This window comes from Herpailurus yagouaroundi, unplaced genomic scaffold (assembly GCF_014898765.1).
Source record: "Herpailurus yagouaroundi ecotype Mexico unplaced genomic scaffold, PumYag 184, whole genome shotgun sequence".
Lineage (NCBI taxonomy): Eukaryota > Metazoa > Chordata > Mammalia > Carnivora > Felidae > Herpailurus > Herpailurus yagouaroundi.
Genome location: NW_024412415.1, coordinates 40,716,325 through 40,731,531, shown reverse-complemented (window position 1 = coordinate 40,731,531; position 15,207 = coordinate 40,716,325). Strand labels below are relative to the sequence as shown.

Genomic DNA, 15,207 nt, shown 5'->3' with positions numbered 1-15,207 from the left:
AGTCATAGACAGAAAGTAGAATGGTGGTTGTCATGGGCTTGGTGGCAGGAGGGGACGGTTGTGAAATATAAAGCTATTACTTAATGGATACTGAGTTTCAGTTTTGACAGATGAAAAGTGTTATGAACATGATGGACAGTGTTGATGGTAAGCACAACAATGGGAAGGTACTTAGTGCCAATGAACTGCAAATTTTAAAATTATTTAAATAGTAAATTTTATATTATGTATATTTCACTACAATAAAAATATGCACAAAAACTGTTTATAAAAAGGTTATAAGGATTATAATATGTAATTTGTAGTACATAAATATGTAATTTATAATAGAAGTTTTATAACCTTTTTAATAAACAGCTTTTATACATATTTCTATTGTAGTGAAATATATATAATATGATATTTACTTTTTTTAAAGTTTAGTTATTTATTTTGAGAGAGACAGAGGGCAAGTGGGGAAGGGGCAGAGAGAAAATTCAAAGCAGGCTTCGCAGCACCAGTGCAGAGGCCAAAGCAGGGCTTAAACTCATGAACTGCAAGATCATGACCTGAGCCGAAGTCTGATACTTAACCAACTGAGCCACGCAGGCACCCCATAAAGTTTACTATTTTAATCATTTTAAAAGTTACAGTTCATGTAAAGATATTTCTGAAGATCTAAACAAATAGAAAAAAACATTTAGTAGTATGTTCATAAACCTAGAAGGATCAATTTAAAATATATCAATCTCCCCGCATTACTTTATAGATTCAATACAATGCCAAAGATTAGAGCACAAATAAAAGAAATAGAAACTAAAAAAACAATAGAACAGATCAATGAAACCAGGAGCTGGTTCCTTGAATTAATTAATAAAATTGATAAATCTCTAGCCAGACTTCTCAAAAAGAGAAGAGAAAGGACCAAAATGAATAAAATCACAAAATGAAGAGAGGAGAAATAACAACCAACACCACAGAGATACAAACACTTATAAGAGAATATTATGAAAAATTGTATGCCAACAAATTGGACAACCTGGAAAAAATAAATAAATTGCTAGAAACATATAAACTACCAAAACTGAAAAAGGAAGAAACAGAAACGTTGAGCAGACAATCAGCAAACAGACCAAATCAGTAATCAAAATTATCCCAATTATCCCAAAACAAAAGTACAAAGTTATCCCAAACAAAAGTACATGGGCTGATGGCTTCACAGGGGAATTCCAAAAACCTTTTTTAAAAATTTTTTAATGTTTATTTATTTTTGAGACAGAGACAGATGTGAGTGAGGGAGGGCAGAGGCAGAGAGGGAGACACAGAATCTGAAGCAGGCTCCAGGCTCTGAGTTGTCAGCACAGAGCCTGATGTGGGGCTTGAACTCACGAGGCATGAGATCATGACCTGAGCCGAAGTCGGATGCCCAACTGACTGAGTCATCTGGGCGTCCCCAAAAAACATTTAAAGAAGAGTTAATACCTATTCTTCTCAAACTATTCCAAAAAATAGAAATGGAAGAAAAACTTCCAAATTCAATCTATGAGACCAGCATTACCCTGATACCAAAACCAGACAAAGACTCCACTAAAAAAGAAAACTACAGGCCAAGGTCCTTGATGAACATGGAAGCAAAAATTCTCAGTAAAATACAAGCAAATTAAATCCAACAGTACATTAAAAGAATCATTTACCATGATCAAGTAGGATATATTCCTGGGTTGTAAGGGTGGTTCAGTATTTGCAAATCAATCACCATGATACACCACACGAATAAAGAAAGGAAAAGAATCAGGTGATCCTTTTAATGGATGAGAAAAAGCACTTGACAAAGTATAACATCTATTATTGATAAAAATCCTCAAAAAAGTAGGTTTATGGGGAACATACCTCAACATAATAAAAGCCACATACAAAAAACCCAGAGCTAATATCATCCTCAATGGGGAAAAGCAGAGCTTTTCCTCTACAGTCAAGAACAAGACAGGGATGTCCACCTTCACCACTGTTACTTAACATAGTACTGGAAGTCCTAGCCATATTGATCAGACAACAAAAAGAAATAAAGGCATCCAAATTGGCAAGGAAGAAGTCAAGCCTTTCATTATTTGCAGATGACATGATACTCTACACAGAAAACCAAAAAGACTTCACCAAAAAATTGCTAGAACTGACAGATGAACTCAGTAACGTCACACAATACCAAACAAACATACAGAAATCTACTGCATTTCTATACACCAATAATGAATCAACAGAAAGAGAAATCAAGGAATTAATCACATTTACAACTGCATCAAATACCATAAGATACCTAGGAATAACCCTAACCAAACAGGGGAAAGATCTGCACTCTGAAAAGTATAAAACGCTAATGAAAGAAATTGGAGAGGACACAAAGAAAGAGAAAAACATTCCATGTTCATGGATTGGAAAAACAAATATTGTTAAAACGTCTATATTACCCAGAGCAATCCACACATTTACTGCAACCTCTATCAAAATACCACCAACATTTTTCACAGAGCTAGAGCAAACAATCCTGATATTTGCAAGGAACTGCTAAAGACCCCGAATAACCAAAACAATCTTGACAAAGAAATGCAAAGCCGGAGGCATCATAATTCTGGACTTCAAGTTATATTACAAAGTTGTAGTGATTAAGACAGTATGGTACTGGCACAAAAACAGACACACAGATCAATATAACAGAAAAGAAAACCTAGAAATAAACCCTCAAATATATTGTCAACTAATCTTCAACAAAGCATAAAAGAGTATCCAATGGAAAAAAGACAGTCTCTTCAGTGTTGGAAGAACTGGACAGCAACATGCAGAAGAATGAAACTGGACCACTTTCTTATACCATACAGAAAAATAAATTCAAAATGGATGAAAGATCTAAATGTGAGACAGGAGGGGGTACCTGGATGGCTCAGCCAGTTAAGCATCTGATTTTGGCTTGGGTCATGAACTCGCAGTTTGTGAGTTCGAGCCCGGCGTTGGGCTCTGTGCTGACAGCTCAGAGCCTGGAGCCCGTTTCATATTCTGTGTCTACCTCTCTCTCTGCCCAACCCACTCGCCTTCTGTCTCTGTCTCTCTCAAAAATAAATAAACATTAAAAAATAAATTAAAAAATAAATAAGTAAATAAATGTGAGACAGGAAACCACCAAAATCCTACAGGAGAAAACAGGCAACAACCTCTCTGACCAAGGGCAGCAACTTCTCACTTGACATGTCTCCAGAGGCAAGGGAAACAAAAGCAAAAATAAACTACTGAGACTTCATCAAAATAAAAACCTTCTGTACAGTGAAGGAAACAATGAACCTGTGGAATGGGAGAAGATATTTGTAAATGACATATCAGGTAAAGAGTTAGTATCCAAAATCTAAAAAGAACTTATAAAATTCAATACTCAAAGAACAAATAATCTAGTTAAAAATGGGCATAAGATATGAATAGATATTTTTCCAAAGAAGACATCCAGAAAGCTAACAGATGCATGAAAAAATGGTCAACATCACTCATCATCAGGGAAATACAAATCAAAACTACAATGAGATATCACCTCACACCTATCAAAAAGGCTAAAATTAACACAGGTATTTGCGAGGATGTAGAGAAAGTGGAACCGTCTTATATTGTTTATGGGAATACAAACGGTTGCAGCCACTGTGGAAGATTGTACGGAGGTATCTCAAAAAATTAAAAATATACCTATCCTACAATCTAGAAATTACACTATTAGATATTTACCCAAAGAAAACAAAAATACTAATTCAAAGGGATACATGCACCTCAATGTTTACAGTAGCATCAACAATAGCCAAATTATGAAAAGAGCCCAATTATACATCAACTGATGAGTAGATAAAGAATATGTGGTGAATATATATAATGGAATTGTTACTCAGCCATAAAAAAGAATGAAATCTTGCCATTTGCAAGGAAAACCAAGAAAAAGACTCTTAAGTATAGAGAACTGATGGTTATAGAAGGGGAGGAAGGAGGGAGTTGGTGAAACAGGTGATGGGGATTAAAGAGGGCACGTGTGATGAACACTGGGTATTGTATATAAGTGTTGCATCAGTAAATTCTGTATCTAAAAGTTAAAAAAAAACACAAGAAAATGTTTATAATTTCTTTTTTTTTTTAATTTAGAATTGAGCAAGCTGATTCTAACAATGTAAATGCAAAAGGGCCATGACAGTCCTAATAATTAAAAAAAACATAAAGGACAGTAATAGACACCAAGAATTATTGTAAATCTTTAGAACTAAGGCTAGAGACAGACAAAGTGATCACTTGACCAGAATATAGAGTCTATAGGAGAGGCCAAGACAGTGGAACAGCATGGACCTTTTTTTTTGCTTCTCTCCTCCCAGAAATGCAGCTAGATCAACACCAAACCATCCTGCACACCTAGAAAACTGATTTGAGGATTAACATAACAATCTGCACAACCTGAACAACAGAACTCAGCAGGTATGTGGTGTGGAGAGGTGAACTAGGGGAGAGAGAAACCACGGAGCTGTTTTTGCTTGTGTAGAGAGGATGGAGATGGGAGGGGAGTACAGGAAAAGTACTCCCACCCCCCGCTGAAAGCAGCTGGAGAGAAAAAGAAAGAGTAGACTAAACAAAAAAGGGAGAAAAGAGAAAGGGACTACAAGGGATTGAAAAAAGGGAGAAAGGAGAGAATTTAAATTCCATTAAGACACTGGTGAAGTTCCGGGGGGGAAGGGCAAATCCCCAGAAGCAGACAACAAAGACAAAGGGGTCCTCAGGCCACAGGGAGAGAGGCAATTTCCCAGCTGAGAGGACATTTGGTAGAGGCTGTGCAGCCTCCCTACAGGCAAAGGTCCCAGCAGACCCCAGAGAACAGCCACATTCACTGGTGTTAGAATAAGGACATTAAGGGTGAAGCCTGGCACCAGATGTGTGTTGTGATTTACCATAATCCCTAAAACACTACTGCTACATTATCACACGAAGTTTTTCTGGGGTGGGCTCACACCTGGCTACAGTCTCTGAGCATTTGCAGCAGCTTGGCACAAGAATGTTCCAGATGGCAGACCAGCACCCGGCCTTTGCTCGGCAAGACCCTCCCCCAGAGAGTCTGAGCAGGTCAAAGCTGCAGGGCCCTCAGAAGTGAGGAAACACAGCCCCGTCTGAAATTAAACGCAGAAGGGAGGTGCCGCCTGGCAGACCAATGGCTTGGTCACGGACAGATTAGAAGCGGGGAGTGGACAGAAGCTAGAGACAGAGCAGGGGTGCTTGATTGCCAGTAGGCAAGCACAGAGTTCTGACAGTAGAGACTAGGTAGCTGGGTGACGCCATTTTCACCCTTCCCATACATACGCATAGCACCTACATGCACCAGAACAATCCACCCCAATAAACTAAGCAGTGCCATCTAGTGGAAAACGGAGCCACTACACCAAGCCCTGCGTGACTGAGCCAACTGTGCTCTAGAAGAATAATAAAAAATCTCTCCTCCTGCTTAGTTTATAAAGTATAAAGGGTTTCATAGTTTGACTTCCAGGGGAGACTGGATGTAATTTCAATTGTATATCATTCTGTTCACTGGTCCATCTATTCAATATTTTTTTCTTTTTCTTTTGTTTTCTTATTCTTGAGTACAGAAAAAGGTTTTATTTTCCATTTTATAAAAAAGATTTTTAATTTTTTTCTAATATGTTTTACTTTTTGTAAAATTTTTAAACTCTATTTTATGTTCACCATTTCATTTTATTCTATTTATTGTATTCATTTATTTCAATTTTCAAATGTTTTCCTTTTTTTTTCCTTTCTTTCCTTTTTTTTCTCTATTCTATCAAGCTTATTTCAACAACCAGACCAAACACGCCTAGGATCTAGATTCCTTGAATTGATTTCTTGTGTCATTTTGAATTTTTATTTTTTTTCTTCCTTATTTCATTAACTCTTTATATCCCTTCAAAATGGCAAAATGAAGGAGTTCACCCCAAATAACAGGTAAGGACTTAATGAACACAGATACAAGCAAGATGTCTAAACCAGAATTTAGAATCACAATAATAAGAATACTAGGTGGGGTTGAAAAAAAAGCATAGAATTCCTTTCTACGGAGATTAAAAGAAATATAATCTAGTCAGGATGAAATTAAAAATGCTATCACCGAGATTCAATCTCAAACAGATGCCAAAATGGCACGGATGGATGAAGCAGAGCAGCAAATCAGTGATTTAGAAGATACAATTATGGAGAATAATGAAGCAAAAAAAAAAAAAAAAAAAAAGGAAAACTAAGGCAAAAGAGCATGGTATAAGAATTAGAGAATTCAGTGACTCATTAAAAAGGAATAATATCCAAATCATAGGGGTCCCAGAAAAGGAAGAGAGACAAAAAGGGTAAAAGGTTTATGTGAGCAAATCATAGTGGAAAACTTTCCTAACCTGGGGAAAGACACAGACATCAAAATCCAGGAAGCACAGAGAACTCCCATCAGATTCAACAAAAACCAATCATCAACAAGGCATAGCATAGGTAAAATTCACAAAATATTCAGGCAAAGAAAGAATCATGAAAGTACCAAAAGAAAAAAGTCCTTAACCTATAAGGGAAGACAGATCAGGTTCACAGCAGACCCATCCACAGAAACTTGGCAGGCCAGAAAGGAGTGGCAGGATATATTCAAGGTGCTGAACTGCAAAAATATGCACCCAAGAATTCTTTATCCAGCAAGGCTGTCATTCAAAATAGAAGGAGAGATAAAGAGTTTCCCAGGCAAACAAAAACTAAAGGAGTTCGTGACCACTAAACCAGCCCTGCAAGAAATTTTCAGAGGGACTCTCTGAGGGGAGAAGAGATGAAAAACAAAACAAACAAAAAGCAACAAAGACTAGAAAGAACCAGAAAACACCATCAGAAACTCCAACTCTACAAGAAACATAATGTCAATAAATTCGTACCTTTGAGTGCTCACTCTAAACGACAGTGGTTTACTGTGCTCACTCTAAACAACTGAATGCTCCAATCAAAAGACATAGTGTAACAGAATGAATAACAAAACAAGATCCATCTATTTGCTGTTTACAAGAGACCCACTTTAGACCTAAATACACCTTCAGTTTGAAAATAAGCAGATAATCATCTATCATGCTAATAGTCTCCAAAAGAAAGCAAGAGCAGCCATACTTATATCAAACAACCTAGATTTAAAAATAACTGTAACAAGAGATGAAGAAGGGCATTATATCATAATTAAGAGGTCTACCCACCAAGAAGATCTACAACTGTAAACATTTATGCTCCAAGCTTGGAAGAAGCCAAATATGTAAATCAATTAATCAATATATAAATCAATGAATTACAAACATACAGAAACTCATTGATAATACTGCCATAATAGTAGGGAACTTCAACACCCTACTTACTGCAATGGATAGATTATCTAAATAGAAAATCAACAAGGAAACAACAGCTTTGAATGACACACTGGACCAGATTGACTTAACAGATATATTCAGAACATTTCATCCTAAAGCAACAGAATACACATTCTTCTCAAGTGCACATGGAACATTCTCCAGAATAGATTACATACTGGGACAGAAGTCAGCTCTCACCAAGTACAAAGAGATCGAGATCATACTGTGCATATTTTCAGATCGTGACACTATGAAACCCAAAAATCACCACAAGAAAAAATTTGGAAAGATAACAAATACTTGGAGACTAAAGAACATTCTACTAAAGAATGAATGGGCTAACCAAGAAGTTAAAAAGGAAATGAAAAAGTACATAGAAGCCAATGAAAATGTTAACACCACAGCCCAAAACCTCTGGGATGCAGCAAAGGAGGTCAAAAGAGGGAAGTATATAGCAATCCAGGCCTTCCTAAAGAAGGAGGAAAGATCTCAGATACATAACCTAACCTTACACCTTAAAGAGCTAGAAAAAGAACAGCAAATAAAACCCCAAACCAGCAGAAGACAGGAAATAATAAGATCAGAGCAGAAATCAATGCTATTGAAACCAAAATAATAGTAGAATGGATCAATGAAACCAGAAGCTGGTTCTTTGAAAGAATTAACCAAATTGATAATCCCTACCCAGTTTGATCAAAAAGAAAAAGGAAAGAACCCAAATAAATAAAATCAAGAATGAAGGAGGAGAGATCACAACCAAAACAGCAGAAATACAAACAATAATAATAGAATATTATGAGCAATTATATGCCAATAAAATGTCAATCTGGAAGATATGGACAAATTCCTAGAAACATATAAACTACCAAAACTGAAACAGGAAGAAATAGAAAATTTGGACAGACCCATAACTAGTGAAGAAATTGAATTAGTAATTAAAATCTCCCAAAAAACAAAAGAGTTCAGGGCCAGATGGCTTTCCAGGGGAAGTCTGCCAAACGTTTAAGGAAGAGTTAACACCTATTCTCTTGAAGCTGTTCCAAAAAATAGAAATGGAAGGAAAACTTCCAAACTCTTTCTATGAAGCCAGCATTACCTTGATTCCAAAACCAGACAAAGATCCCTCTAAAAAGAACTACAGACCAATTTCTCTGATGAAAATGGATGCAAAAATCCTCAACAAGATACTAACCAACTGGATCCAACAATACATTAAAAGAATTATTCACCATGACCAAGTGGGATTTATACCCAGGATGCAGGGCTAGTTCAATATCTGCAAAACAATCAATGTGATACATCACATCAATCAAAGAAAGGTCAAGAATCACACAATCCTCTCATAAGATGAAGAGAAAGCATTTTACAAGATACAGCATCCTTTCTTGATAAAAACCCTCAAGAATATAGGTATACAAGGATCATACCTCAAGAGCATAAAAGCCATATATGAAAGACCCTCTGCTAATATCATCCTTAATGGGGAAAAACTGAGAGCTTTCCCCCTAAGGTCAAGAACACGACAGGGATGTCCACTCTCACCACTGTTATTCAACACTGTAATGGAAATCTTAGCCTCAGCAATCAGACAACACAAAGGAATAACAGGCATCCGACTCAGCAAGGAGGAAGTCAAACTTTCACTCTTCGCAGACAACATGACACTCTATATGGAAAACCCAAAAGATTCCACCAAAACACTGCTAGAACTGATCCATGAATTCAGCAAAATCAAAGCAAAGAAATTGGTTGCATTCCTATACACCAATAATGAATCAACAGAAAGAGAAATCAAGGAAAGGATCCCATTTATAATTGCACCAAACACCATAAGATACCTAGGAATAAACCTAACCAAAGAGGTGAAAAATCTATACACTGAAAAGTATAGAAAGCTAATGAAAGAAACTGAAGAAGACAGAAAAAAATTGAAAAATATTCCCACGCTCATGGATTGGAAGAACAAATATTGTTAAAACAAATATTGTTAACACTACCCAAAGCAATCTACATATTCACTGCAATCCCTATCAAGATAACACCAGCATTCTTTACAGAGCCTAACATTTGTATGGAACCAGAAAAGACTCTGAATACCCAAAGCAATCCTGAAAAAGAACACCAAAGCTGGAGGCATCACAATTCCGGATTTCAAGCTGTATTACAAAGCTGTAATCATCAAGACAGTATGGTACTGGCACAAAAACAGATACTCTGTTCAATGGAACAGAATAGAGAACTCAGAAATGGACCCACAAACATATAGCTAACTAATCTTTGACAAAGCAGAAAAGTATGTAAAATGGAATAAAGACAATCTCTTCAGCAAGTGGTGCTGGGAAAACTGAACAGCAACATGCAGAAAAATGAACCTTGACAACTTTCTTACACCCTACACAAAAATAAACTCAAAATGGATGAAAGACCTAAACATAAGACAGGAAACCATGAAAATCCTAGAGGAGAAAGCAGGCAAAACCCTCTTTGACCTCAGCCACAGCAACTTCTTATTCAACACATCTCCAAAGGCAAAGGAAACAAAAGCAAAATGAACTATTGGGGTCTCATCAAAATAAAAAGCTTCTGCACAGTGAAGGAAACAACCAACAAAACTAAAAGGTAACCAACGGAATGGGAGAAGACATTTACAAATGACATATCAAATAAAGAGTTAGTATCCAAAACCTATAAAGAACTTAACAAGCTCAACACTCAAAAAGCAAATAATCCAGTGAAGAAATGGGCAAAAGACATGAACAGACACTTCTTCACAGAAGACATCCAGATGGTGAACAGACACATGAAAAAATGCTCAACATCACTCATCATCAAGGAAATATAAATTAAAATCTCACACCAGTCATAATGGCTAAAATAAACAACTCAGACAACAACAGATGTTGGCGAGGATGTGGAGAAAGAGGATCTCTTTTGCACTGCTGGTGGGAATGCAAATTGGTGCAGCCACACTGAAAAAAAAAACTGTATTGAGGTTCTTCAAAAAATTAAAAATAGAACCACCCTATGACCCAGTAATTGCACTACTAGGTATTTACCCAAGGGACACAGGTATGCTGTTTCGAAGGGACATGTACACCCCAATGTTTATAGCAGTGCTATCGACAATAGTCAAAGTATGGAAAGAGCCCAAATGTCCATTGACAGATGAATGGATTAAGAAGATGTGGTATATATATATATACCATCGAATATTACTCAGAAATCAAAAAGAATGAAATCTTGCCATTTGCAACTACGTGGATGTAAGTAGAGGGCATTATGCTAAGCACAATTAGCCAGTCAGAGAAAGACAAATATCATATGACTTTACTCATAAGAGGAATTTAAGATACAAAACAGATGAACATAAGGGAAGGGAAGCAAAAGTTATATAAAATCAAAAGGAGGGGAACAAAACATAAGAGACTCTTAAATACAAAGAACAAACTGAGGATTGCTAGAGGGATTGTCAGTGTGGGGATGGGCTAAATGGGTAAGGGGCATTAGGGAGGACACTTGTTGGGATGATCACTGGGTGTTATACATGGGGGATGAATCACTGGAACCCACTCCTGAAATCATTATAGCACTATATGCTAACTAACTTGGATGTAAATAAACACATGCATACAAACATACATACATAAGATAGAGTCTACAAACCATGAATACATGGAAGCTTCATTTATGTTAGAAAGTTTTGTAGACCAGTAGGAAAAAAACTGCTGTTTCAATAAAGTGTCTTAGAATAGGGTTTCCACATGGAGAAAAAAATGAAATTGGATTCCTACCTCAACCCATACAATTATGAATTCTAGGTAGATAAAGACTTTCCTATTACAAAAAAAAAAAAGACTACAACATTTTAAAGAATATTTTAGGACAACAGAGGCAGCTGGGTAGCTCAGTCAGTTAAGCGTCCAACTCCGGCTCAGGTCACGGCTCACGGTTTGTGGGTTCAAGCCCCACGTCGGGCTCTGTGCTGACAGCTCGGAGCCTGGAGCCTGCTTCTGATTCTGTGTCTCCCTCTCTCTCTCTGCCCCTACCCCACTCACACTCTGTCTGTCTCTCTGTCTCAAAAAAAGAAAAATAAAAAATAAAAATAAATTAAAAAAAGAATATTTTAGAGGACTCCAGAGAGGTAAAGATTCCATGAATAAGATAAAAAAGCACAAATCACAAAGTCTGTTCAGTTATACTACACTGCAATCAAGAATTATATTAATCAGGTAGGGGGTGGTTAAATAGTTGATGGGAATTAAGGAGTGCATTTGTTGTGATGAGCACTGGGAGTTGTATGCAATTGTTTAATCACTATATTCTACACCTGAAACTAATATTACACTGTATGTTAACTAACTGGAATTTAAATAAAAACTTTAAAAAAGAAAGAACTGTATTAAAAGATATCATAAAGATAGTGAAAAGGCAAGCCATAACCTACAAAAATATTTGCAACATATGTATCTGACAAAGAATTGGTATCTAGTAAAGATAACTCCTAAACATCAATAGATCCCAATACAGAAATGAACAAAGAACTTGAATAGGCACTTTACATTAAAAAAAAAAAAAAAAAAAAAAGAGTAACTGGTAAGTATGAGCAAAGTTGCTCAGCCAAGATTATTACTAATCTTGGACAAAAAAGCATATTAAAACCACAAACAGCTATCTTTTCACATCCACTAAATTTGCCCCATTAAGAGATCAGAGAATATCACATCAGAAATGTGTACAACAACCAAAAGTGACTTAGACTTGGCCATTTAAATGATTTTTCCTGGATCTTTGAATCTTAACCAAGTGATTTTAAAACGCAGCAGTGGCTGAAGATCATTTATCATAGAGTGGCAATATGCTGATTAGACTGTTTCCATCAAAATACTACCACTGTGGCTCTTGTGACTAGCCTTTGATGCTTGATTACTTCCAAGCCTGTTCCTCTAATTTCCTATTACTTATACTCCCGATATTTTCCAAAAAACTCCCTTGCTTAAGCTAGCAAATTCTATTTCTATCAAATTTTATTTCTTGCAATCAAAAACTACTGATACTTCAAGTTTCCCTTTCAATAGGAAGATTCAAAAGGTTTCTGTTTTGAGTACAATGACATAATTCCTGGAAATCAAAATTCATTACATTTCTGTATTTGTGACTCTTTCTTTAGAAAACCACATGACAGCAAATGACTTTAAGACTTGATCTGAATATCCACTCACTACAAAAAGTTCATCAGCATCAAAATCATGATAGCAAATGAAGTACCTAGCTCTTTCTCGGGCTGCATCCTCACGGGCTTTTTCCTTTTCTTGCCTCTGTTGTTCAATTCGGGCTTCTTGTTCTTTCCTTTTCATTAACAATTCTTCTACACGGGCCTGCCGTTCTGCCTCTAGTGCTCTTTTACGTTCCTATAGTCAGAAATGTTTTAAAATGTTAGAATTATGTGTAAAGTGAAAATGATTAAAGGTGGCACAGTTTTGACATAAATTTAGATATTCAAGTAGATCCTTACTACTAGGTAAACTTCACAGAATTAAAAAAAAATCAAGTATCAATGATAATCTGGTTTTCATATGCCATTTACCAGTATTACACATAATAAGTGCTCTCTGAAGCAGATACTATGTTATTCATAGTCTGTGAATACTGTGTTATTCATAGTTCTCACAGACTATGTATGTACTTTATGGTTAATCACTTCTATAGTCTTGTGTTTACAAATGGTTTCAAAAATACCAGAAAACGATGCAGAAAATGTCATGAAGGAGTTAAATGGAAAAAAAAAAGAAAAACTTGTGGCAAGGAAAAAGGTATCATAATACAGCATAGTGGGTAAAAGAGTGGGCACTGGGTCAGATTCCCTGATTTTATTCCGTGATCCTATTATTTACTGGCTTAGGGACTCTGGTCTAGTTGTATTGTAACTGTGCCTTAGTTTTCTGGAAGACAAATAATAACATCACTAACATCTTCAGATATTGTAAAGAACAAATGAGGTAATACATAAAGAATACTTACCAGAGGGCCTAGCATATAGTAAATTCTCAGTAATTATTTATCATCCTCAACATTAAGGCAGAAGATACTTAATCAAAATACTGTGAAGTATTATGTACTATGTACATTTTTGCCTACTAGGAGTACTTTGATAACTTTCACCATATTACTATCTGTACTGACACATTTTTTACTTGTGCACATAGTTTTACTTTTTGTGGTTGCCATTTTAAATACACTTTTTATATGAAGATTTTTTTTTATAAAATTCAGAAAAATTTTCAGTCATGTTTTTTTTTCAGTCATGTTTTTAAAGATTTTGTTCCATTAAAGTTCCTAATATCTTTGTTTTGTTTTGTTTCCATAAAACCATTTGTTGACATTTTTATCTTATGTCCAATGCCTTTTAGTATCTTTTTCAACATATAAATCTCCATATTTACAAGTACAGAATTATGGGTAAATTCCAAGACTATCTTGAAATTATTATTCTTTGAGAAAAATGTATTATCACATCTTCATTTTCTCTTAATGATATTATTTTTCATTTCTATTATTTATTTTTCTCAAGTTTTTAATCATTTGGTGTTCATCACAGCAAATACACTCCTTAATCCCCACCACCTGTATTTCACCTATCCATTGCCCTATGCACCTCCCCTCTGGTAACCATCAGTTGGTTCTCTATAGTTAAGAGTCTGTTTCTTGGTTTTTTGTTTTTGTTTTTTATTTTCATTTTTTGCTCATTTGTTTCTTAAATTGCACATACGAGTGAAATCATATGGTATTTGTCTTTCTCTGACTGCCTTATTTCACTTAGCATTATACCCTCTAGCTCCATCCAGGTCATTGCAAATGGCAAGATTTCATTCTTTGTTATGGCTGAATAATATTCCATTGTATATATACCACACCTTCTTTATCTACTCATCTACTCATCAGCTGGCGGGTACTTGGGCTGCTTCCGTATCTTGGCTATTGTACATAATGCTGCTATAAACATAGGGGTGCACGTTTGAATTAGTGTTTTGTATTCTTTGCGTAAAAACCCAATAGTGCAATTTGCTGGATTATAGGGTAGTTCTATTTTTAACTTTTTGAGGAACCTCTATACTGTTTTCCAGAATGGCTGCACCAGTTTGCATTCCTACCAATAGTGAAAAGAGGGTTCCTTTTTCTACACACCCTCACCAACACCTGTTGTTCCCTGTGCTGTTGATTTTAGCCATTCTGAGGGGTGTGAGGTGATATCTCATTGTCAGTTTGATTTGTATTTCCCTGATGATGAGTGATGATGAACATCTTTTCATGTCTCTGTTGGCCATCTGGATGTCATTTTTGGAAAAATGTCTTCATGTCTTGCTCATTTATTAACTGAATCATTTGATATTTGGGTGTTGTTAGTTCTTTCTATATATTGCATATTAACCCTTTGTGGATATGTCATTAACAAATACCTTCTCCCATTCCATAAACTGCCAATGCAGGTTTTTTTTTAACTGCAAATAAATGTGAGTTTAAGAGAAAACTCTTTTGCTTGTATTTTCTTCATTGTAAATAATTTTCTGTGCCAGACATTGTTGTTTTTAGTCTTAAAGAGTTTTTGAGATCTTATATATAGCTAGAAAAATTTCCACATATTATGCTTAGTAATGAGAAGAGCTATAATCAATTAGTTCATGATTAGTATGCCTGACAGTAAAGAATATATTTAAAATCTAACTGTATGCCTCCAGTAGTCTGTAATCTACCACATATGCCTTCCGGAAATCAGTACATTCCCTGTAGTTCCCAATCCTTCCTTCCCTGGGCCCCCTCC

General features: G+C 35.8%; 1 protein-coding gene across 1 annotated transcript in view; it reads right to left on the bottom strand.

Annotated features, from left to right (window-relative positions):
* Positions 1 to 15,207, bottom strand: part of SCAPER (S-phase cyclin A associated protein in the ER) — a 512,156-nt gene that overhangs the window by 359,521 nt on the left and 137,428 nt on the right. The window contains exon 15 of the mRNA XM_040492187.1: positions 12,657 to 12,799. Within this exon, the coding sequence (XP_040348121.1) occupies positions 12,657 to 12,799 (143 nt within the window). The remainder of the gene's footprint in view (positions 1 to 12,656; positions 12,800 to 15,207) is intronic.